This window comes from Cydia splendana, chromosome 1, assembly GCF_910591565.1.
Source record: "Cydia splendana chromosome 1, ilCydSple1.2, whole genome shotgun sequence".
NCBI classification, from domain to species: domain Eukaryota; kingdom Metazoa; phylum Arthropoda; class Insecta; order Lepidoptera; family Tortricidae; genus Cydia; species Cydia splendana.
In genome coordinates, this window is record NC_085960.1 from 16934238 (window position 1) to 16960631 (window position 26394).

Genomic DNA, 26394 nt, shown 5'->3' on the forward strand with positions numbered 1-26394 from the left:
CACAGAGCCCACAGAAGTTGTATAGGTACTCACCTTGAAGGTGGAAGACGAGCATCTAAGCTGCGCTGACACCAGTTCTACATGAGGATAATTGTCTCTCTATCTCACCTTAAAGGTGTCCTCGCCGCCGCAGTTGGCGACGAGCAGTTGCGCGAAGGTGGCAGCGATGAGGTCGCGCTGCGCCGACACTAGTTCTACTCGCGGCTGCACTCCGTCGTCTAATGCGAACGCGCCTTCTTCCGCGCTGTCTTCACTTGGTTTAAGGATTAACTGGAAACAATTTAAAGACAATTAACAATAAGGGGAGAAAATACTCAGAATTTCACTTGCATAAGGGAGGAGCAGCCTGGTACATAACCTTCAGCTGTCAAAGACAGATTCTGTTGACAGTGGGCCTATCTGTTCTAGTATATAAGTAATCACCTTGGTAGAGGGGCACAGACGGAAGGCTGTGGAGCGGCGCGGGATGAACCCGAGGATGTAGTCCTTGACGACGAGCTGCTTGCGGCTGAGGCAGCACAGCACGCGGCGGGGTTTGGCCGGCATTATACCACATGTCACCAACCTTGGTGGAGGGGCACAGACGGAAGGCTGTGGAGCGGCGCGGGATGAAGCCGAGGATGTAGTCCTTGACGACGAGCTGCTTGCGGCTGAGGCAGCACAGCACGCGGCGGGGTTTGGCCGGCATTATACCACATGTCACCAACCTTGGTGGAGGGGCACAGACGGAAGGCTGTGGAGCGGCGCGGGATGAAGCCGAGGATGTAGTCCTTGACGACGAGCTGCTTGCGGCTGAGGCAGCACAGCACGCGGCGGGGTTTGGCCGGCATTATACCACATGTCACCAACCTTGGTGGAGGGGCACAGACGGAAGGCTGTGGAGCGGCGCGGGATGAAGCCGAGGATGTAGTCCTTGACGACGAGCTGCTTGCGGCTGAGGCAGCACAGCACGCGGCGGGGTTTGGCCGGCATTATACCACATGTCACCAACCTTGGTGGAGGGGCACAGACGGAAGGCTGTGGAGCGGCGCGGGATGAAGCCGAGGATGTAGTCCTTGACGACGAGCTGCTTGCGGCTGAGGCAGCACAGCACGCGGCGGGGATTGGCCGGCATTATACCACATGTCACCAACCTTGGTGGAGGGGCACAGACGGAAGGCTGTGGAGCGGCGCGGGATGAACCCGAGGATGTAGTCCTTGACGACGAGCTGCTTGCGGCTGAGGCAGCACAGCACGCGGCGGGGTTTGGCCGGCATTATACCACATGTCACCAACCTTGGTGGAGGGGCATAGACGGAAGGCTGTGGAGCGGCGCGGGATGAACCCGAGGATGTAGTCCTTGACGACGAGCTGCTTGCGGCTGAGGCAGCACAGCACGCGGCGGGTTTGGCCGGCATTATACCACATGTCACCAACCTTGGTGGAGGGGCACAGACGGAAGGCTGTGGAGCGGCGCGGGATGAACCCGAGGATGTAGTCCTTGACGACGAGCTGCTTGCGGCTGAGGCAGCACAGCACGCGGCGGGGTTTGGCCGGCATTATACCACATGTCACCAACCTTGGTGGAGGGGCACAGACGGAAGGCTGTGGAGCGGCGCGGGATGAACCCGAGGATGTAGTCCTTGACGACGAGCTGCTTGCGGCTGAGGCAGCACAGCACGCGGCGGGGTTTGGCCGGCATTATACCACATGTCACCAACCTTGGTGGAGGGGCACAGACGGAAGGCTGTGGAGCGGCGCGGGATGAACCCGAGGATGTAGTCCTTGACGACGAGCTGCTTGCGGCTGAGGCAGCACAGCACGCGGCGGGGTTTGGCCGGCATTATACCACATGTCACCAACCTTGGTGGAGGGGCACAGACGGAAGGCTGTGGAGCGGCGCGGGATGAACCCGAGGATGTAGTCCTTGACGACGAGCTGCTTGCGGCTGAGGCAGCACAGCACGCGGCGGGGTTTGGCCGGCATTATACCACATGTCACCAACCTTGGTGGAGGGGCACAGACGGAAGGCTGTGGAGCGGCGCGGGATGAACCCGAGGATGTAGTCCTTGACGACGAGCTGCTTGCGGCTGAGGCAGCACAGCACGCGGCGGGGTTTGGCCGGCATTATACCACATGTCACCAACCTTGGTGGAGGGGCACAGACGGAAGGCTGTGGAGCGGCGCGGGATGAACCCGAGGATGTAGTCCTTGACGACGAGCTGCTTGCGGCTGAGGCAGCACAGCACGCGGCGGGGTTTGGCCGGCATTATACCACATGTCACCAACCTTGGTGGAGGGGCACAGACGGAAGGCTGTGGAGCGGCGCGGGATGAACTCGAGGATGTAGTCCTTGACGACGAGCTGCTTGCGGCTGAGGCAGCACAGCACGCGGCGGGGTTTGGCCGGCATTATACCACATGTCACCAACCTTGGTGGAGGGGCACAGACGGAAGGCTGTGGAGCGGCGCGGGATGAACCCGAGGATGTAGTCCTTGACGACGAGCTGCTTGCGGCTGAGGCAGCACAGCACGCGGCGGGGTTTGGCCGGCATTATACCACATGTCACCAACCTTGGTGGAGGGGCACAGACGGAAGGCTGTGGAGCGGCGCGGGATGAACCCGAGGATGTAGTCCTTGACGACGAGCTGCTTGCGGCTGAGGCAGCACAGCACGCGGCGGGGTTTGGCCGGCGGCGGCGCGCGGCACGCGTAGCACCACATGTGGCGTTTCGATGACATGTTGCGTTGAAGTGTTGCGGTGTCCGATGCTACAATCATAACACAGAAAATCGTTCAATAACTAACCATGCGCGAGTGTGCGGCTTTCAAACCGTAGGTCGTAGGTAAGAATTCCGGCTCGTAGGTACCTACCAATGAAATCCTTAGAACGTTTGGAACTTATGTGCAAAATAGTTCTTAGGTGAAGAAAAATATCGTGGTCCCACACCATACTAATTATAAGGAAAACCGTGTGGAAAAGTCCTATTAGGTACTAGGCAAGCAGAAACTCAGGAATTACGAAGTTGCTTACCAGTTAGGACGATACAGTCGAATTCACCATTGTGCAGCAATACAGATTCATAATAGATGCCAGCTCTGTACAGTCCCGCCTTGAAAATAAAATAATGAACAAATTAGTATGCGTAGTTCTTCAAAATCAAACTCAGCTATCAAATTCGGAAGTAGATAAAGCCTTTCAGAAATTACAGTAATGAATCCTTACACGTAATATAAAATAACGATAATCTGTGACAACTCTGTAGCCGTTTTTAAAGTGACGAATTTCCGTTCCGTAGCCTGCTAAGGGAGTCCAAAAGTCCAGGGGCCCGTTTCTCAAAAGCTTGCAACGTGTAATACAAGTGGAAGTCCCTTTCTAACACAAGCTGTCAAAAAGTGACATTCGCATGTATTACAAGTTATACTGCAAAACGTAATTCAAGACCAAAAAAAGTAAGACAATGTTGCCACTTTTTACTAGCGCGTCTTGTATTTATGTAAAAATAAGTAAATAAAAGTACTTTTTTAAACCGTAGGAGTAAAATTACTAATAAATAAATTATCTTAGCGTGATTATTTATCAAAAGGAATTTACTATTTTACAAACAAATTAATGCAGTGGCAACATTATCTTACTTTTTTTGATCTTGAATTACGTTTTGCAGTTTACAAGATTTTGAGAAACGGGCCCCAGGTGGCTTAATAAGTCACCTTACATAGTTTAGCACGGCATTTGTTTTAAACCTTCCAATCCACCTTGCTGATACTACAATGACGTCATATTACCTGCGGGAAGCACAGAGTCATGGAGACGCGCTGGTTGACTGCGTCGTACTGGAAGGCGGCCGACGAGGAGAGCTGCTCGTCCACCGCGCCACCCAGCGGGCTGATCCGGATTGAGAAGCCTTCCTGCAAACACAACCAACTTTAACCGTTGTCGTCTCGTCTTGAACGTCAACAATACACGATCTATTAAGAAATTCCACAATCAATTAGACGAGCTCTTATAGGTCTCTGATACCTACATACAAATGATTTGTTTCAATTTAAGATTTAAAATATCTACTTAACTTTCTCTGTCTTCTGCTTGTGAATAACATCTTTATCCAAATAAAATTACTAGACGTTTTTTTAAATACGATTACTCTAAAAAAAAGAAGTCAAAAGTCAGCGTGTGTAGTCGTTATCTTTAGGTATTTAAATAAAAGTAAACAAACAATTTTTAAATTTTCGGGTAGTTATAAGATTTATTTAACCAAATACAATAACAACCAAATACTAATAAGGTTGATCTGAAATCTACCGATTACAGTGTAATTAACAGCACACTCGTTGATGTTCTTAACTGGTTTACTATGAACAATTTGCTTCTTAATGCTAAGAAATTAAATGCATTAGATTTTCTTTGCCGAATGTTAAACCAGTCGATACTAAGATACTTTTGAATAATGAATGCTTAGAGATGGTAGATAAAGCACTGTTTCTTGGTTTAACATTGGACAAAAATCTACAATGGAGCCCTCATATAGGAACACTAGCAAACAAATTAAGTTCGGCCGCTTACGGCGTGAGGAGAATTAGACAATTGACTAAATGATTCGGTCAAATTGTGTTTTTTGAAAAACTAATTATAGCCAGCCTTTTATGAATGTAGTATGATACCTTTGGGTATGGTGCTTTACGCACGCTAGCGTCCCCTTCCCTCCCCCTGCCGCAACCCCCCCTTTTTGCATGAAATATGTCCCGGTTCACAGTTTTTTTCATTTTTTGGGGAAAGTATACAATATAGGAAAAAAGTGTCAATGAAAGAAATAATCCCTATTAAATTCTTAACAAAAAAGGTTATATTCATTTTTTTGATATGACGCACCATATTCATGTTATGGCTAGATGAACTTCGACAAAATTTAACCGTTGAAAAACTTGTTGAAGTTCAATATAACATAATACGTAATAGTACTGAAAGAAATCCTACACGGAGAATAACCTTGCAAGCTTATTCTCCGTATAAGATTTCTTTCAGTACTATCACGTACTATGTTATATTGAACTTCAACAAGTTAATACATGAATATGGTGAGTCTTACCAAAAAGTTGCATATAACCTTTTTTGTTTAGAATTTATTAAGGATTATTTCTTACCTTGACACTTTATTCCTAATTCTAATACTTTTCTAAAAAATTAATAAAAACCGTCAACCGGGACATATTTCATGCAAAAATGGGGGGTTGCGGCAGGGGGAGGGAAGGGGACGCTAGCGTGGGTAAAGCACCATACCCAAAGGTATCATACTACATTCATAAAAGGCTGGCTATAATTTGTTTGTCTTCCCCATACATTAGAACACAACTTAACCGAATCATAATGTTGAAACAGCTCGCCTTGTTTATTATAGTTATTTTCATAGTGTAATGTCATATGGTATTCTGGTTTGGGGCAAAGCAGCTGACATACAGACTATATTTGTCTTACAAAAGAGAGATATTCGTTCTTTATATAATTTAAGAGTGCGTGAATCATTAAGAGAACTTTTCAAAGAAATTAATATTTTAACTGTAGCTTCCCAATACATATATGATAGTATTATTTATGTTGTTAAGAATCTAGACTCCTTCACTAAGAATTCTGATGTCCATAACTATAATACTAGAAATAAAAATAAGCTTGCTATCAAAAAGTTTCGTGTTCGTAAAGTACAAAAAAGTCATTCGTTGGGCAATGCATTCATTTTTATAACAAGTTACTTGAGGATGCTTTAAGATTACCCTTTCCAGCTCTTAAGAATTACCTAAAAAAGTCATTGATGTTGAAGGCTTATACAGAGTCGAGGACTACTTGACAGACAAACATGCATGGTCCAAACCAAAAACTGTAATAAGAACAAGTAGCAATTAAAAGCATTGTATTATGTGTAGAGTTATAGGTGACTCAGCTCAGGTAAGAAAGCACATTAAATTTTATGAAGGCTGTCGCGGTGATCGCGAAGACTGTCATTGTGGTATGTATCTTATCTGTCACTCTTAGCATACTTTCACTGGTAACACTGGCGATGGAGGTCGGCAGTGTCATGTGTGACAGCGAGGAAGATGGCGGGAACCGAGTTGAGACAAGTTGAGAGAGGTCGTCTGAATTTCTGGTACGTAAGAGGTGGTGTGACGCCGTGGCGCGTGCATCACGTACAGGAGACTCTTGGTAAGCGAAACATATCTATATTTTGATATATATGGATATTGCAGTGACCTTGAATTAGCGACGACCTTGAGATCTATCTGAGTTGAAGAATTGTCTGATATTCTTTGTGTGTAGCTCGAGTTTGAATGTAACAAGTGAGGTGGCTAGAGTTTATCGGTTTGAGTTACTGGAGGTTTCTTTATGGAGGCTGATGGATGAGCTGTAGGGGTTGTTGTGGAGGCTCGTCGGGGACCACATGGTCCCCACCTCAGTACTCATCGCATATTATGAGTAGAGAGATATATGAGATTCTGAGTTTATGAGAATATATGAGTTGCGGGATGCACGATGAGTTCTCCTGTGTTGTGGAGAATCAGTTGTGCCGTGCATCCACCGATATGAGCCACGGGACTTGGGGCCCTTCTAATTTTCCCTGAGAGAGTTGAGGTTACATTCATAACAAGAGATACCTACGAGATTGAGAGGAGATGGAATTGTGCGCCCATCGAGTGTTGATTCATGGTCAGTGCAGTAGCTATCTTATACTGTGCTTTATATATTAGAGATCCATGTAGCGAGGTTATCATTACATCCCCCTAAAAGTAAAACTCCGCTACATGTTTTGGTGGAGATGCTTAAAAATTTGTCTGTTTAGGTTCACGTGTTTGGAATGAGAAAAGAGTTGTCGTACTTAATGTTGAAATATTTCTTTATTCAACTTGACTTTTTTTGGTTTGGGTATGCCCATGGTGGTGCGTACACATGGGATGGTTATGATTATGACCCATTGTGGTGCGTACACATGAGAATGGGAAGAGAGAATTGCCCAGCCATGAAGAGAATGAGCTCAGTACTGATTGTAGAATTTTATCACACGGTGAACCGGCCGACAGACTAGTCCTTGTTTTTTTTTCTTTTCTTTTCCATAAATCAGCATTTGTTTAGGAACTGTAATTACGCTTTTTACTCTGGCAATACTGAATTTAGTTTCTGAACACGTTCAGAAACACGCCACTGTTTACGTTCGGTCAAATTCATTGTCAAATTTATTTAGTAAATTTGTCATTCAGCGCACGTTTCTTCTTTAGTTTTATTACAAAAATTATATTGAAACATTCCCTTGTTGTTTTATTTTCCCTACGGACTTTATTTACGTCACGGATTACTTATTATGTTTGGTACGGAACCGTTCGGATACGACAGATCGATCGGTCTGGTCGTGTAGAGGAGGTTTAAGAATGAATTTTATAAGTTAGTCTACTTTGTCTATGGTTTGTATTTTCCAAACTTACCCGTTTTTCTTTTGCGTGTTGTGAGAAAAGTTTGTTTTAGAAGAATTAGAAGTGAAAAACTAATAAAAGTGAGCAATTACTTAATTAAGGAGGGCCAAAGTGTGGAAGTAGACTGCTAAATAAACCGTTATTAGCATCAAACAAAATGCAAGATTCACAGAAGATTTAGAAGCATATGAAGTATATCGGTAGCTTGCATTGCGTACAAAATGGACTTTCTGCTTTCCACATTACAATTGCGCCTGGAAAGGCTAACAGAAGCGTTAAAGGGAGCCGCAGAGGCCCTTAACAGCATCGAGACTGGCGTAGCAAGGGACAGGGTAATTGCTGTGAGAATTAACGTTAGTAATAGACTGTCATCGCTCACAACAGATTTAAATAGATATTTGTCTGGCGCGACGGATGTAAAAGAAGATTTCTGCAATGAATGTCGAGATATGCAAGTAAAAGCGGAGGACACGCTGACCGAATTAGAAAGCGCAATAAAACTATATTGCCATGGAGGGGAAAACGATCATAGAACGCGTCTACCTAAGTTAGAGTTAGGGAAATATAATGGTGACATCCTAAAATGGAACACTTTTTGGGATAAGTTCGCAGCTAACGTTGAAAATAAGGACATTGCCAATGTTGAGAAGCTTTCATACTTGCTAGCGTCATTAGAGGGACCAGCCTTACAAGCAGTCGAGGGTCTGGAAACTACTAACACGAATTACCCGATTGCGGTAGACATTCTCAATAGCCACTTTGGTAAACCTACAAAGGTCATCGATGCTCACAATGACGCTTTGCAAAATTTAGCTGTAGCTAAGGATTCACCTGAAGATTGTAGGCGCACTCTGAACAATATAGAGAAACACCTTAGGGTATTAGAGGCTCTTGGGGAGAAAGTTGATGCTAGTCACCTTAGAGTTATCATACTTAATAAATTTCCATCAAGAGTGGTATACCAAGTGTGGCTTATGTCAACTGATGATTCTTTTGCTGCAATCCGGAAGGCTTTGGATGCCGTAATAACAGCCATGGAGAGTTCGGTTGTTACAAACATGGAACATTCTGGGATTCCAGTAAAGTCCAGTGACACAACGGAGATGAGTACACCTGCTTCAACAGCAACACTGCAAATTAGAGCTGCAAAGAAAAGAAAATGGCAACAAAAGAGGGAAGCAATTTCAACTCAACCTAGCAAGAAACGCCCTAAGAGAATGTGCATATTTTGTAATGAAGAACACTATAGTGAGGATTGTACCAAATTTAACACATATAAGGAGAGGATTGGGAAGCTGAAAGATAGGTGTTATGTGTGCTTTCAAATAGGACACCGTGCCTCCAAGTGCACAAGAAGGAGGAAATGTGTTCATTGCTCAAGGATGCATAATAGAGCACTATGTCGACAAAAGGTGCAAAGGGACGGCAGTAACCCAAGTAAGGACAGCGGAGGGGAAAAGTCTGAGCATTAGACTTTTACTTGATTCTGGAAGTCAACGAACTTACATTACAAACAGAATAGCAAAATCATTACGAATTAAACCTGATGGAGAAGATTGTTTGATGATTTTTACGTTTGGATCAGAAAAGCCCAGAGAAATGTTATGCCCATATGCAACAATTACTGTAGTGAGTAAACGTAATGTTGAAAGACTGATTAGAGTAAATATAGTTCCACACATCACCGCAGAGCTACCCATAGCTAAGATAGAGTCACCAATGATAGACATCTGGGCGGACGATGCTTCTACTGGTGAAGGCATTGATTTGTTGATTGGAAATGATTTATACTTCTCATTTATCAGGAAGAGTGTTGATATGGAAAATAATACTTATCTAGTAGATTCTGATTTTGGTTGGTTCCTCGCAGGAAGTGCTACGAACAACAGAGAAAGAGACATTCTATCAGTTGCTACATATTGCCAGTGCCATGATATCAATCAAGACTTTACAGAACCAGATCTTCCTCTGCGCACCATAGATGTCAAATTTTTATGGTCACTTGAGAGCATCGGGATATGTGATTCTCCAAAAACTACATGTGAGGAAGAAGCCGTTCAGCACTTTAACAATACTGTCAAATACAGTGAAGGACGGTACCAGGTCAAGTGGCCGTGGATAGAGTATCCACCACAATTGGCTACTAATTTTGGACTGGCCTTTGGAAGATTAAAGGGTGTATTACGAAGGTCAAATAAAGAAGTCAAGACGGAGTATGAGGAAATCTTGAAGGAACAGCTTGAAGCGAACATAATAGAAGTTGTGGATCCTACCATTCCTGCTGACCATCCAGTTCACTATCTACCTTTTCATATGGTTCAACAGAAGGGAAAGAGGGGTCGGCTGGTCTATGATGCTTCAGCTAAACTGAAAAACGAGAAGAGCTTGAATGAGTGCTTATATAGAGGTCCGAACATGCTGGAAGACCTTACAGGATTGGTACTGAAATTTAGAATTGGGGAAATTGCTATCACCGCAGATGTTGAAAAGGCTTTTCTTCAGGTTGGTCTACAAGAAGAGGACAGAGATGTGACCAGGTTTCTCTGGGTCAAAGATTTGGAAAAGGAACTGACTGAAGACAATATCATGCAGTACAGGTTCTGCAGAGTGCCCTTTGGAGTAATATCGAGTCCTTTCCTCTTAGCGGCAACAATTCGATATCACCTTTCAAAGACCAACAAAAGTCTTCTTCCAGTGATAGCAGATAAATGTTATGTAGACAATTTAGTGACGTCAGTTCAATCAAGAGAAGAGGCTCTCAATTTGTATGCTCAAACTACAAACTCATTCAAAGAATTAGGAATGAACATACGAGACTGGATGTCCAACGACAAAGATTTTGTAGACAAGATTCCCAAGCAAAAGAGAGCTAAACAGGAAAGTGAGATGAAGATCCTTGGTTTGGTGTGGAATTTGGAAAAGGACACTTTAAAGCTCAAACTGAATAACGAAACGTTTGAGAGTGAGATCGTAGACAGAGGCATTACAAAGAAAGGAGTCTTGAGAGTGCTAGCACGTCTTTATGATCCATGCGGTTTTGTGTTACCACTCATGCTACCAGGAAAGCTCTTGTTCCAGGAGATCTGCACTAGGAAGTTAAAATGGGACGAGATTCTGCCTGAAGACTTGTCGACATCATGGAGGAACATAATTGAGAATTTAAAAGCTGTTAAGGACGTAGAACTGCCAAGACATGTCGCAAGTGGATCAAAGTCAGAATGTACGAAGTATGAGTTACATTGCTTCAGTGACGCATCTATGAATGCATATGCAGCAGTTGTTTATCTGCGCGTCATAACTGGAAAGGAAGTATCAACTGCGTTTCTCATGTCTAAATCCAGAGTAACCCCAGCAGAAGACAAAAGTGATCTCAAAATTCCTAGACTTGAATTGCTAGGGTATCTGATAGGAAGTAGACTTCTGAGGTATGTTAAAAGCCACATAGACCTAAATATATGCAAGATATATTTGTGGACAGATAGTCAAGTTGTCATAGCTTGGATTAAATCAAGTAGATTACTTCCACCATTTGTATCGAGACGAGTCAATGAGATCAAGCAAATTAAGGACACCTTAGGTGCAGAGCTGCGCTATGTCAACTCAAAAGAGAACCCTGCAGACATCGCTACCAGACCGGAATTGTGGCATCATAAACAGGATCTATGGCTCTATGGTCCAGATTTTCTTCTACAAGACCAAAGTGATTGGCCTAAGGAGCAGAAGAAGGAAGAAATGTGCTTGGCCGGGAGGGCTCTGGACACGGTGGATGGTCCAGAGATGACAATAAAAGGCTATGAGGACCAAGATAGTGATCTAGACCTTTCTGAATTAGAGAATAACCCTGCAGTCACTACACTTCATGAAAGTTTGGATTCTATGCAAAACCCATCAGATGAAGAGAAGTGTGAAGAGACAGTGACTGAGATTAAGAAGTTACAAGGAAAATTCTTTTCAGAAGAAGTTTCAGGAAAGGCGACCAGTTTGTCACGAAACTTAGGTCTCTTTGTAGACGAAGATGGGATCTTAAGATGCAAAGGAAGGTTCGAGAATGCTAATTTGTCGTATGATAAGAGATATCCCATTCTTACTCCGAAGAAATCGCCCTTCACAACCCAGATAATACTGAAGACGCATAGAGACAACTACCATGTTGGGGTTCCACACACGCTAAGTATATTACGCGATAAGTATTGGATCCCTCATGGGCGAGCCCAAGTACAGAAAGCTCTAAAGAGATGTTTGCAGTGTGAGAAGTATTCTGGAGGTCCTTACAAACTGCCACCGCCACCTGCACTACCTAGTGAAAGGGTAAATTATAGTTCACCATTTACCTTTACTGGATTGGACTATCTGGGTCCGGTATTAGTGGAAACAAATACTGGCAGAGAAAAACGATGGATTTGTCTTCTGACATGTCTAGCAATTCGTGCTGTACACTTGGAGTTAGTCAAGGCTTTGACAGCTGAGGAGTGCTTGCTAGCGATAAGGCGGTTCGTAGCGGCCAGAGGACCACCTAAAGTATTGATATCGGACAATGCACTGCAGTTCAAGCTGACAAGTGAAGTACTAATACATTCATACTGCCAGGAGAAACATATCAAGTGGAAATTCATCACGCAGCTTGCACCCTGGCAAGGCGGCTTTTACGAAAGATTAGTAGCATTGGTAAAGCACTGCTTGAAGCGCACACTTGACAAGCATTTACTAACAGACGGTCAAATGCATACAGTAGTGAAGGAAATTGAGGCTGTATTGAACACAAGACCTTTGACTGCAGTGGGTTCCGACCCAGAGGGAGTGCTACGAACAGCTGATTTTCTGTCTCTAGGTCAGTGTCTAGAAATAAACCCAGAACTTGGCGAGGGAACCTCGCACGGCACCAATACCAAAGTCGACTTGGTTGAAGGCTGGAAGAGAGGTCAGAGGATTCTTAACGAATATAAAGAGATGTTCACCAATCAGTATCTACCAAGTCTGCGAGAGAGATTCAGCCACTCTCATAAACAACCACGAGTGATGTCAAAGAAGTCTCCAGAAGTCGGTGACATTGTACAGATTAAGAATGATTCCAAAAATAGAATCAATTGGAAGGTTGGTAAAATATCAAGTTTAATCCGAAGCCGTGATGGTGAATGTCGAGCAGCCAAAGTAGTAGTTGGGAATACAGAGTTTACGAGATCCATAGCCCATTTGTATCCTTTAGAGTCTGATACGTACGGCCCAACGGATTATGGACAACTACCAACACAAGACAATGAGAAGGCAGAGACACCAATTGAACACAGTGAGATGGTTGAAGCTATGCAACCCATAAAAGCATCAGAAACTATACCCGAGCCCGAGATGGAAATTGATGAGCTAACAATCCCTACCGAGTCTGCAACCGAGGAAGAAGTTTCTGTGTTAGATTCTGAGAGTAGTCCTACGCAAACTGAGCAAGCTCCCGCTGCTGATACACACGAGACAGAAATGAGAGAGCCTAGCGTTATGGAAGAACGGCCAGAGGAAGCGACAAGAGTAAGGAGGAACGCTGCCATTTGGGCTAGAGAGCGAATAGCCGAATGGACGCGTCAGCTAATGACGCTGCTGATGTAACCCTTTCGCCTTGGGGAGTGTCGCGGTGATCGCGAAGACTGTCATTGTGGTATGTATCTTATCTGTCACTCTTAGCATACTTTCACTGGTAACACTGGCGATGGAGGTCGGCAGTGTCATGTGTGACAGCGAGGAAGATGGCGGGAACCGAGTTGAGACAAGTTGAGAGAGGTCGTCTGAATTTCTGGTACGTAAGAGGTGGTGTGACGCCGTGGCGCGTGCATCACGTACAGGAGACTCTTGGTAAGCGAAACATATCTATATATTGATATATATGGATATTGCAGTGACCTTGAATTAGCGACGACCTTGAGATCTATCTGAGTTGAAGAATTGTCTGATATTCTTTGTGTGTAGCTCGAGTTTGAATGTAACAAGTGAGGTGGCTAGAGTTTATCGGTTTGAGTTACTGGAGGTTTCTTTATGGAGGCTGATGGATGAGCTGTAGGGGTTGTTGTGGAGGCTCGTCGGGGACCACATGGTCCCCACCTCAGTACTCATCGCATATTATGAGTAGAGAGATATATGAGATTCTGAGTTTATGAGAATATATGAGTTGCGGGATGCACGATGAGTTCTCCTGTGTTGTGGAGAATCAGTTGTGCCGTGCATCCACCGATATGAGCCACGGGACTTGGGGCCCTTCTAATTTTCCCTGAGAGAGTTGAGGTTACATTCATAACAAGAGATACCTACGAGATTGAGAGGAGATGGAATTGTGCGCCCATCGAGTGTTGATTCATGGTCAGTGCAGTAGCTATCTTATACTGTGCTTTATATATTAGAGATCCATGTAGCGAGGTTATCATTACATCCCCCTAAAAGTAAAACTCCGCTACAAAGGCATCTCATAACAATCAGTCAGATTCGTATAATATGTATTCTCATTTCTTTTATTGACTTTATTTTCTTTTCCTTTTGTAAGAATTTGATATGTTTTCTGCAAGAGCTACGTATTTGTATGATTTCATGTACATATATGTTTATTTTTGGTTTATCATATTTCTATAAAGTTATATACTTACTGAGTATAATTGCATGAATTCTATAGTAATTTAAATTGTATTTTTCTTATTTACTCGTAATGCATGTTAATTATAAGATGTAATAATGTTTTGAAAAGATGTGTCCCGCCGAGTTTGTTGCCGGTCCCATATTGGGATACCCTCCTCCAATTGAGGGGGGATTTAAATAGCCGGTATAGCTTTATTTAACGTTCATAAGCGCATTGTAATATGCCTACTTGAATAAACTATTTTTTATCTTATCTTATCTTACAGAACCGCCTGGATCTGTCACTGAACGACCTGACTTTAAGGTGGATGTCTAGGGATGGGATGCCGATTATCAGCCAAAAGATGGCGTCAGTGTGCACGAATTGTGGATTTTCACCGTTTCTCCCAAAATATAAACAGTTTCATAAGATGTGTTGATATTGGCGAAAACAATAAAAAATATTACGTCCAAATCGAAACATGTTATACACAACAGTGTCTAATCTAAATAATCAGAGAATAAAACTGCAAAATATTGCAATATCTTGCATTCACGCACACTCACATACCTAAAGTCAGTGTCTAATGTCAGTAGATTTGTAATGTTACAGTAAAGTAACCTAGAGGGCGCAGTGCAGCGCATGAATATTTTTAGGAAGAACAATTTAGAATCTAAATTCTTATTTGAGACATTGACAAGTAACTTAGAACCAACTGATACGTACTTTCAGACGTTGATTGTCATGTGCTTGTGGCACCCACAACATCAGATCTGTTTTGAATAAATTTTAGCTAGAGTATCAATGAATCTGGGTTCAAATCCCGACAGTCCTTAATTTTTTTATTTTTTTTATTATTTTATAAAAAGTTTTATAGATTATATGTTTTTATTCTTATTATCAATTGAAAATGACGCAAATTATTTTACCTAAAATTACAAAAACGCTTTTAATGTTAGCTTAGTACAGTCGCCATCAGATATATCGGGGCGGATAAGGCGCTCACAAATATCTGAACACGCCTCTATTGTCAAGGCGTGCGTGTTCAGATATTTTTGAGCATCTCGGCCGCTCCGATATATCTGATGGCGATGGCGACTGTACTAACACTACTAAGTAAGCTGGCGTGTGAGTCACATTTCTGGGGAAGTAATGAGAAACAGAAAAAAACAGAATAGTGTTCTTTAAACACAATATAATATTGTGATTATGATGGGATGCGAACTCGTTTATTTGCCTTTATATAGTTGCACATAGAAGCGCTGGTGGCCTAGCGGTAAGAGCGTGCGACTTTCAATCCGGAGGTCGCGGGTTCAATCCCCGGCTCGTACCAATGAGTTTTTCGGAACTTATGTACGAAATAATAATTTGTATTTCGCTTAGATCCCCACGTTACAGGCTAAACCTAGTGTGGGGATCACTGTAGGTACTGCCCCTCTGTAATTCAAGTTGTCAAATAAATATACATATTTAGAATTTTTTGAATTTTAGTTTATGTTGTAGTTAGTTTTAGCTTTATGTAGTTTTTAATTTTAGTTTATATATTTTTTTGTTTATATTACATATTGTATTTCCTACTAAACTTTTCGTATCATTATCATCTGTTCTTCAATTAAAAAAAAAATTTTTATTGAAATATCCATTGATATTTGCCAGTCGCATAAGGTAATAAAAAGCAAAAAAAAGAAAGAAATAAAATAAATAAATAAAAACAAAAATAATTCAGTCTTTGTTCGTGATTTGAACTCGGCAACGCTGTTCAACTTAGACTTATACTCAATAGCTAGAAGCCACTAGACCATTTGACCATAGCAGATCCGGGCGAAACATGCCTTCTTATTTAAGTAACCCATTACTGTCAAAAATATCAAGTTTGAAATAGAATTTTTCATTGTCGACTTACCGACATCCGAACGTTGCGAGCATGTTGCCTTTTCAAACCATTTGGCAACGTCGCCCGGGGTATAACTAGAAATCTTCTAAAAATGTATGTCCTTTTATATTTTGATATTTATGATTATAAATTTATGACGATTTTCTATGCTGCAAATTGATTAAATTATTGAGAGAAAAATGCTTGCAAAGAAAACAAGAAATATCCGTTTTCATTTCTCATGCTTTGAAAGAGGGTCATTGTTATTCTAAAAGTTGTGCAGAAAAAATGATACGTTTCTGCACTAGAGCATTTTTGGTTCCAATTCCAAGTACGATTTTTTTTACGATAAGCAATTGAAATTTGGGTATAAATGGATTTTTCATATAATTTCCATTCTGATATTTGACTCCCCATTCCATAAATAACGATACTTTTGGCTAAATTGTTAATTGAAAGTATCCTAAAAAAATACTATAAATAATATTTATACTTAGTCATGTTTTAAAAAAAGCACATGCATTTTACTTTCCTTGTATGCGAAGTTAACTTTAACTCGGGTGATTGCATTGATGATTTCGGCAGAAATGATCCCTTGGTTAACAATCTACTATTGTTATGCGCAAGCAGAACATATAGAATCTTGTTTATTTATTTACAAGAAGATGACATTTTGCTCCCAATATATATTTTTGAGAAAAATATAGCTACTTTAGTTTAAAAATCATTGTAAGAATAAATATAGGCTTCCAGAGAACATTTATTTATATTTCTGCCGAGACGAAAACAGAATTCACAAGGCTTTTCGGTGGACGACCGTTACGCGAATGATTGTTTGGACAGACCTTTAATTCTATTAAATGTATAGTTATATAAATGTATTTTAATATATAATATAAGTTATATTACATCTGGGAATGAAATTATATCAGAAAAAGGAGACTCTTAAATGAGTATACTCATAACATGCTTTGTGCATTAAATTTATCTCCCTCTATTGAGTGAAGATAAAACAAAATACACAGGTAACCTGTGTTCCGGTTTTAAAATGCCATCTGTTACACCTTTGATAAATTAAAAATGATTGCTTGTCAAAGAAGTCGCCATGTTAGAATTACACCTATACTATAAGCATCACTCACACAAACAAGCAATGGGGCAAAATTTTACTAACTTTTAAAAGGCTTTTTTCTTAAAAATATTAATCAATTTCTAGTATTTTGTTACTTTGGCGCAGTAAGAAATATATATACTACCCAAACATTACGTATTCAAGTGAAGACACCCTACAGAATAGTAGTGAGTTAACAAGAAAGTTTGTATGAAATTCGAGCAAGTAGAACCACCCATGTAATGTTTTCATCTACCCTCAACTGGCTTAAGGAGTCATTTGAGGGTAGATTTTGTTTACTCTTGCTTAAATTTTATATTAAAGGAAAAAATGGAAAAATTTTCGCTTCCGGCAGGACTTGAATCCGCATCCTCCACAATCCGTGTGTTGCTCTTAACCAATTGAGCTACGGAAGCCTACCAGGACATCGCAAATCTTTCCATTCCTTTCTTTATGTAAACACGCCTTTGGGGTGGCGTATAGCGACATTACCGAAAGACAATTACATCTTTTAACGGCACCGGAGTCTCAAGTTGCATTGAGAATTCACCAGTAACAATGTGCTAACCCATACTAAATCAATTTTTTAACAAGCAGATACGTCTGCGAGCGAAATTCCAAATTTTATATTAAAGGAAAAAATGGAAAAATTTTCGCTTCCGGCAGGACTTGAAACCGCATCCTCCACAATCCGTGTGTTGCTCTTAACCAATTGAGCTACGGAAGCCTACCAGGACACCGCAAATCTTTCCATTCCTTTCTTTATGTAAACACGCCTTTGGGGTGGCGTATAGCGACATCTACCGAAAGACAATTACATCTTTTAACGGCACATAAACATGTTTACATAAAGAAAGGAATGGAAAGATTTGCGATGTACTGGTAGGCTTCCGTAGCTCAATTGGTCAAGAGCAACACACGGATTGTGGAGGATGCGGGTTCAAGTCCTGCCGGAAGCGAACATTTTTCCATTTTTTCCTTTAATATAAAATTTGGAATTTCGCTCGCAGACGTATCTGCTTGTTAAAAAAATGATTTAGTATGGGTTAGCACATTGTTACTGGTGAATTCTCAATGCAACTTGAGACTCCGGTGCCGTTAAAAGATGTAATTGTCTTTCGGTAGATGTCGCTATACGCCACCCCAAAGGCGTGTTTACATAAAGAAAGGAATGGAAAGATTTGCGATGTCCTGGTAGGCTTCCGTAGCTCAATTGGTTAAGAGCAACACACGGATTGTGGAGGATGCGGGTTCAAGTCCTGCCAGAAACGAAATTTTTTCCATTTTTTCCTTTAATATAAAATTTGGAATTTCGCTCGCAGACGTATCTGCTTGTTAAAAAATTGATTTAGTATGGGTTAGCACATTGTTACTGGTGAATTCTCAATGCAACTTGAGACTCCGGTGCCGTTAAAAGATGTAATTGTCTTTCGGTAGATGTCGCTATACGCCACCCCAAAGGCGTGTTTACATAAAGAAAGGAATGGAAAGATTTGCGATGTCCTGGTAGGCTTCCGTAGCTCAATTGGTTAAGAGCAACACACGGATTGTGGAGGATGCGGGTTCAAGTCCTGCCGGAAGCGAAAATTTTTCCATTTTTTCCTTTAATATAAAATTTGGAATTTCGCTCGCAGACGTATCTGCTTGTTAAAAAATTGATTCTTGCTTAAATACCTAAAGATACAGAGTTATAGATTTGGTACACTTTGTACACTCACCGCTGGCTGCGGGTGCGTGGGATTATCGAACTGGTCGCGCGGGTGCACGTGCAGCGCGCGCGCGTGGCCGGCGCACCACACGAGCGCAGCGCCGGCGCGCGCTACACGCGATCTCCGAGCTTCTACGCGCCCCGCCGTGAACCAGCGCCGGTACGGGCTACCGCTAATGTTGACGCCGCCTGCCGAATAAATAGTTATTTGTTTTACAAGGGGGCAAAGTTGTTGTTTAACCGCTCGTGCTAATATTGATACCCGAGCAAGCGAAAGATTCTAAAATTGAACCACGAGCGTAGCGAGTGGTTCGGAAAATGGAATCTTGAGCGTTGCGAGGGTTTCAAAGCACGAGGGTTAAACAAAATTTGCCCCTGAGTGAAACACAAAATTTTTCACCACACCAACCCGAAGCAAATATTAAATGTAGAATATCAAACAAAATCAAATCAAATCAAATTCAAATGAATGTTATGTTATTAAGTAAATATTTATCATCCAAAATCATCATTTGAAAGTCAATTCTACCAGCAAACATAAGAGAACAACTCAAAATTTGCATTTGATTACTTTGCCTCACATGTGAATGATGTGAATTACTGATAGCAAAGTGCAACTTTGCTATCCCTTTTTGAAGTGCAAAGTAAGCCTTTCCGAGCTGGTGTGGTGAAAAAATACAAGAAAATTTCACCAATATCCGACCAGCCTTGGTCGAATTTCACGCGCGCTTTGTGCGCTGGTCGCCGGGCCCCAACTAGACGACTAATTTCATCTATGTTGTACTGATAGAAGAGTCTCACCGATGGTGACAGCGATGATGTAGACGCCGGCGGTCCGGACGGTGAATTTGACGCGCGCTGTATGCGCTTGTGCTGGGTCGCCAGATCCCAACTCGATGACTGCTGTCATCTGAAAACGGTGTTATTTCTTTTAGTAAGAGTTATCTCCCATATATATTTCTTTTTCACGCAATTCCTTGTAATTCAATTCCTGTCTATCATAATATTAAAATTTAGTATTGTTAACTATAAGACAAATACTCATTATTACATACATACCTACATTATAGCTGGGAATTCTACGTTCACAAGTATTCTTCCAATCTGGTTCCTTACACACAATGATGGAGGTTGACACTCACTGGTTCCCTTCACACAGTCCCTTGCGCTTGATACACTGGACTGCGAAACACCATATGAGGTGCCTTCCAGACCATTTCCATCCAAAACACTGTCTCTCTCTACCTTTCTGGTCCCGAGCGAGATGGTGACCGCCAGCTCGTCAGTATCACAAACTGGGTAGGGTTGTCCATTGCGCTGGTAGCACTGGACTGTGAAGCACATCGTATCTCCGACAGGATGAGGCTCCTCCCAGCCCCATTCCACCTGAATCCAAAAGACAAGATATTAATTTTCTCGTCTTCAGACGGCCCTTACGGGCAGGTGCCTAAGGCAGATAATTACCTTACAGCTAGGCGGGTGCAAGTATTTCCCGGTGACGTACTGCAGCAAGGAATGCTTAGCCTCAGGCGCCAGCGAAGGTTGCGTCATGGCGGCCAGCGTGACCAGCCCGCACACCGACACGGATACCACCAGCATGCCGCCTGAAATACACGTGTCTTTTAGTCCAGGCACATATCAGATATATCTGATTACAGAATTCAGATGGCCTACCGCATACACCGCAGTTATACAAGTTCAAATTACGGGCATCTTTCTCTTTCACTCCAATTAAGGCGTAGGTAATTAGAGAGACAGAAATGGTTGCTCGAAATTTACGAACTTCGATTTTCGCGGTTATAACCCAGAACAAAAAAGAATTGAATGTAACAAGATGTTAATATTCTACTTTTAAAAGATTTCGGCACTCAAGTTCACATTTTCGACCGTTTTGTTTGTGACGTAGTTAATAAGAACGTGAGACGTAATGAGAAGACCAGACCAGGCGCCGAAGTCCTTAGGGTCCAGCACATGGCGCGCGGGGCTCTCTTCTAACAGTTCTAACTACTTTTTCTACTCGTCGACTGTAATTCTTGAATTAAGCTTTCTTATACCAAATAGCAATTGGGTATTTTTAATGTATGGGCTCCCAACTCAACTATAATATTCATTTCGATACAGTTTAGTCAACTATAATGAAATTGACCAATCACAGCTCGCCGCGATCAAGAGGACGAAACAAAACCATAGCTCAAATTAATTATTTATTTTAGGTTGTATATGTATAATATAAACAATAGGTTCATAAGTCAGAAACGCGCATGTGACACCCTTAATATAGCAACATCCATAGACTACGAAAACCACTTAGTGTTGCTTGTTAGTCTCCATAGGCTACGGTGGCCAAAATCGAGAAAACAACTGTCTAAAAATTTAATTTAGCGCGGAGCAAGTACCAGGGCCTCATGAGTTACGAGAAGGTGTCGTTGGCCAGTCCGCCGCGGCGGCCGGGGCGCGTACCAGTATGAAGGTATCGCGGCTGCTCACGTATCTTAGCTATATACTTTTGGTTTGGTTTGTTTGTATGATTCTACTAGTTTAAAGTATTATTTTTGTTGATTCGTAGAAAAAGTATTGTATACAATAGTGATATAATCAAGCTTTTCAATCTCGTACCTTACTTAGGCAACTCAGCAAGCTTCGTTGCCTAAACACGGTACTCGGCTGAAAAACTCTCTATTATATCACGATTGTATAAAATACTATAGCAAGTAGCTGTTGAATGATTTTATGTAGTATGTACTTACCCCAAGTCCAAGCATCCTGATGTTTACTGTTCTTAACGACCGCGCTCCATAGGTCTGACTTGAGGGTTTGTAGCTGGTCCTTGCCGGTGGGCAGGCTTTGGCGCGCGGCTGACCATGCGCCGAAGTCCTTGGGGTCGAGCACATGCCGCGCGGTGCTGTCTTCTAGCCAGTATACGTCTTCAAGAGAAGACACGTCTAGGCTCAGCAATCTATAGAAAGAGATTTTTTTATACATAAATTTTATGTTATCGTCAAACATCGACACTGGAATAGCGGTATTAGAATGTACAATATCTAGCCTATTTAATATAGAAATTAGGTAGTGTAGGGTTTTTGGTATTTAGCATACCTACTTAATTCGTTTTTAAAGTTAAGGGTAGTTTGAAATTGAAGACTGTTATTGGTTGGGTATAAAAAGAAAGTACACTCGGCCGACGGGCCTCAGTTGGTTGTTGAGTTGTGCTAGCAAACGGTTGTCATAAGATGAGATTATTGTGAATTGGAATAAGACAAGAAAATAAATGGATAAATATATTCAAGGGTGTTGTTATTTTACACTTCAGAAGTGGGATTATTGAGTTATTGAATTATTGAGTTATTGCATTATTGAGTTATTGCATTATTGAGTTATTGAATTATTGAATTATTGAGTTAATGAATTATTGAGTTATTGAATTATGGAGTTATTGAATTATTGAGTTATTGAATTATTGAGTTATTGAATTATTGAGTTATTGAATTATTGAGTTATTGAATTATTGAGTTATTGAATTATTGAGTTATTGAATTATTGAGTTATTGAATTATTGAGTTATTGAATTATTGATTTATTGAATTATTGAGTCATTGAATTATTGAGTTATTGAATTATTGAATTATTGAGTTATTGAATTATTGAGTTATTGAATTATTGAGTTCTTGAATTATTGAGTTATTGAATTATTTAGTTATTGAATTATTGAGTTATTGAATTGTTGAGTTATTGAATTGTTGAATCACTGAATTATTGAATTGTTGAATCACTGAATTGTTGAATCACTGAGTTATTGAATTGTTGAATCACTGAATTATTGAATCACTGAATTATTGAATTAATAGGTTACTGCAGTTAAAGTTGGCTGAACCTGTTTGTACTTACGAGAACTTGATTTGGTTCGTAAGCTACTAGAACAGAACACCACAATTAAACCGTGATCAAGTAGGATTGATAGCCTCTTATTGATTATAGTAATATGTTTTCACTCAAACTTGAATAAAATAGGTTAGTTTATAATTATTTTTTGTATAACTTTGTACGTTATCAAATAATAGTAGATTACCAGTGAGGGCATTTTTAGAACAAGTCAGATGGTACGGATAGGTAAAGCATAACAGGTTTTTGCAGTTCTATCGTTTATGTCTGCCATGCCATGTAATATTTAAAACGTATAATTTATTTTAATTCCTGAAAAGAAACATTACCGACGTGTAAAAAAAAATATATTACTGATCCTTTTTCTACGGAAACAGACCTAGGTGCTATGTTTATTCCCGAACTGTGCGATTTGGTATTCTGTAATGTTGAAATTTAGGTTTATAGACTTCAGCTATTTAACAACAACGTTTAGTGTATTATTAATATACTGTTCAAGTCTTTCATAAAACAATATGCATATTATAAAAATAAAATTAATGGTCTTGAAATCCCAACGCGTCTTGAAATTGATGAACTAAGTACTTTGTCAGCTTGGATAAATCCTAACAATCTAGAATATACGACCTTCTCTGAAAACATTGGGATTACAGGTTTTTAGTAACCAATTTGATAATTGAATTGATGCATTGATAATGGAAACATAATAGGTCAAGTTGAACACTATAAGGTCCCAGTTTTACACATGTTTTGCATATGAATATGTGAAGTTAATTATCGCTGTTATTCATCATAGTAATATTTTATAAATTATAGTCAGGGTTAAAGTTATTGAAAGGTTCTCAGGAAAAATGAATCCTGTCTCAAGAGTGAGGTTTATAATTGTTGATTTCTTGACATGATATTTGAAGAGATGTTTCAGTCACGAGAATTGAATTGGTTCGTGTACTGTTTAGAGATGTTTCAGTCACGAGAATTGAATTGGTTCGTGTACTGTCTACCTGCAGATAGAGATGATCAATACTTATGAAAATCGAATAATAAATGGCAATTATTGATCTGTTACCCTGAATTACTTAGTCAATGTTGGATATTTTTAGCAAGTTGAGCGCCGCACCTCTACCGGCTTCCCCCGCTTCGCGTGACACCAGGAGCCAGAAGCAAGTACAGTCAACAGGCGAGGCGATGACTGAGCTGCCTCCAGCAGGAGCCCGCCTCGCGCCGCCAGAGTTCGGTGCGAGCCGTCTCCAGCAGGAGCCCGTCTCGCGCCGCCAGAGTCCGGTACGAGCCGTCTCCAGCAGGAGTCCGCCTCGCGCCGCCAGAGTCCGGTGCGAGCCGTCTCCAGCAGGAGCCCGCCTCGCGCCGCCAGAGTCTGGTGCGCGTCTAGAGCACGGCGACCGCCGCTCCGCGCTCCCGTGCCCCGGCCGCGCCGCAGCCCGCACGCGCTGACTTCCAGAGCCAGGGCCCTTCTCACCGCTTGACGGTCGTCCATTCTGATGACATCGGTGTCGGCCTCTGGTCGATGTCGAGTGGATGTCTCCGGCAGAAGAGTAACAATTTTAACCCTTCGTATGCCTTAGTTAAAATTTACTACTGAATTAATAACCTTGAAACTGTAAATTATAGTCCAAATTGTGTGGTACGTATACGGGACCAGGCATACGAAAGGTTATTTACACGATGTTTTTGAGATTTTGACGTGCTGATGACTGATTGAAACTGTTTTAAGTCACGAGAAATGATCGGTTCGTGTGCTGACACAATTAAGTAGTAGGTGCGAGAATAGAACTGGTTCGTATCCTACACATTAACTCTGATCGCAAGAAATTGATCGGTTTGCGATTAGTGTATCCACTGTTAAGTATACGTAGTCTGTTGGCCAAGTGTAGGGTTTCCACCTGGCACGTGTATGAGGACATACACGGAGTCAGGATGGACGAGTGTAGGGTTTTTGGTATTTAGCATACCTACTTAATTCGTTTTTAAAGTTAAGGGTAGTTTGAAATTGAAGACTGTTATTGGTTGGGTATAAAAAGAAACTACACTCGGCCGACGGGCCTCAGTTGGTTGTTGAGTTGTGCTAGCAAACGGTTGTCATAAGATGAGATTATTGTGAATTGGAATAAGACAAGAAAATAAATGGATAAATATATTCAAGGGTGTTGTTATTTTACAGTAGGTACATGTTTCCAATTAACCCTTTATACAAATACGAGTAATAATACTGAACGAGTACATAACAATAAACTAGATTAAGAGTCAAATATATATTTGTAAGAAGTAAGTTGTTGCAATAACAACACTTCAAACTAGGTACCCACTTTGAAATCGCAAATTGTGTAGGTACCTACGTGGTTTCATTATAAGCTTATTTAGGAACATAAACTCTAGGTACCTACCTCTTATATAAGTACCTACCTACTTCCTAAGGTCTGTTTAGTTGTAATATTTAAGTCAACATATACACAATATACTTACCAACTAGTTTTATTTATCTATCACCTTATCTTATAATAGAAATTCCTCCTCATGCACCTACTCATACCTAAACTATAAACTGAGTGTACGAGTTTACCCCAGATTCACAATCACGGAACAACTTATGAAGTTTAGAAACTCGTGTGTAATTTAGCAACAATGGTCATTCAGTGCAAGTGGGGTTTTCAACTCCGCAATAACAGACAAGTGGGCCGGGGATTGTGGGCTCGGAGCTCAATTGGACGTGTGTTAATGACATGGCATTCATAAGGCGACATGTGATAACCGAGGATGATAACGAGAAACTGTTAGAATCGTGAAAAAAAAAAAGCTTAAAACTACCACCTTGTATCATTCTATGTATATTCTATGTAAGTGTGGGTACAAATCTTACCGTTTGGCAGCGAAAGGCTATAACTAGTAAATTATGTAGATAGGTAGGTATTATATTGTAACTTTGAGATGTAAGTATCTACATAGCAAATTTATCTTAGCGTGATAATTGGTAGTGGGCGCGTCCGAAGCTCAGCCAGAGGCTCACAAAGTCCCTAGTGTATTTAATATCGGCCGGAAACGCCGCGTTTTCGCGGGCCATTTATCATCCCCGCGTAGGGCTGTCACAAAAACGGTTTTTTTTATGTACCTAGTAACTTCATGGTATAGGCCGAGAGATAGAGAAGAATTAATGTACCTACTACCTATCATGATATAAACAACCCACTTAGCGGAATCTTGTTGCCAACCGTAACTGTAACGGTAGGCAAAACAAATTATGCAATCTCAATCTCATATACCTACTCTTCAAGAACGAAGTGTAGACGTATTATCTGCCTACATAAAATGTAGGACGTAATTATAAAAGGAGCATTGGACGGCAGCCAATTAAATTCTAATTAAAGTCAAAATCAATGTGATTATAGCAAGCTAGCTACTTTTACAGACGACTAATTGTAATAAGTCCTACTGCCCGATTCGAACTTTAAGATACGTCAATTAATAGATCTAGAAACGATATGGATTAGATGTGTCAGTGTCAAAAGTGACGTTTTTGTTTGAAGATACGTCACATTTGACACTGACATATCTAATCCATATCGTTCCTAGATCTATTAACTGACGTATCTTAAAGTTCGAATCGGGCCGCTACATAGTTTGTGTGAGCGCGTCCTTACACACCTGCCTCTCTAAAGCCATCCACTCCATTACCCGAGACCCTCGTAATTCGTGTTAAGCCACGCACATTGAATACTGACTAGATTGATGGTATCGGTATATGAACCTTTAGTATTATTAGGTATGAGTTTACTATCACGTATCACTAATCCC

At 41.3% G+C, this 26394-nt stretch overlaps 1 protein-coding gene and 2 non-coding genes across 3 annotated transcripts in view; 2 read left to right on the forward strand and 1 right to left on the reverse strand.

The window, feature by feature from the left end:
• The window catches only part of LOC134796413 (apoptosis-resistant E3 ubiquitin protein ligase 1), a 128410-nt gene that overhangs the window by 10618 nt on the left and 91398 nt on the right, over positions 1 to 26394 (reverse strand). The window contains exons 3-11 of the mRNA XM_063768620.1: positions 21459 to 21667; positions 20176 to 20315; positions 19957 to 20097; positions 19513 to 19621; positions 18722 to 18900; positions 3765 to 3887; positions 3013 to 3091; positions 2553 to 2749; positions 109 to 270 (exon numbers count right to left, since the gene is read on the reverse strand). Coding sequence (XP_063624690.1) covers positions 109 to 270; positions 2553 to 2749; positions 3013 to 3091; positions 3765 to 3887; positions 18722 to 18900; positions 19513 to 19621; positions 19957 to 20097; positions 20176 to 20315; positions 21459 to 21667 — 1339 coding nt within the window. The remainder of the gene's footprint in view (positions 1 to 108; positions 271 to 2552; positions 2750 to 3012; positions 3092 to 3764; positions 3888 to 18721; positions 18901 to 19512; positions 19622 to 19956; positions 20098 to 20175; positions 20316 to 21458; positions 21668 to 26394) is intronic.
• Positions 17890 to 17962, forward strand: Trnas-gga (transfer RNA serine (anticodon GGA)). Its single transcript has one exon. It is a non-coding gene; the product is annotated as a tRNA-Ser (tRNA).
• Trnas-gga (transfer RNA serine (anticodon GGA)) lies at positions 18514 to 18586 on the forward strand. Its single transcript has one exon. It is a non-coding gene; the product is annotated as a tRNA-Ser (tRNA).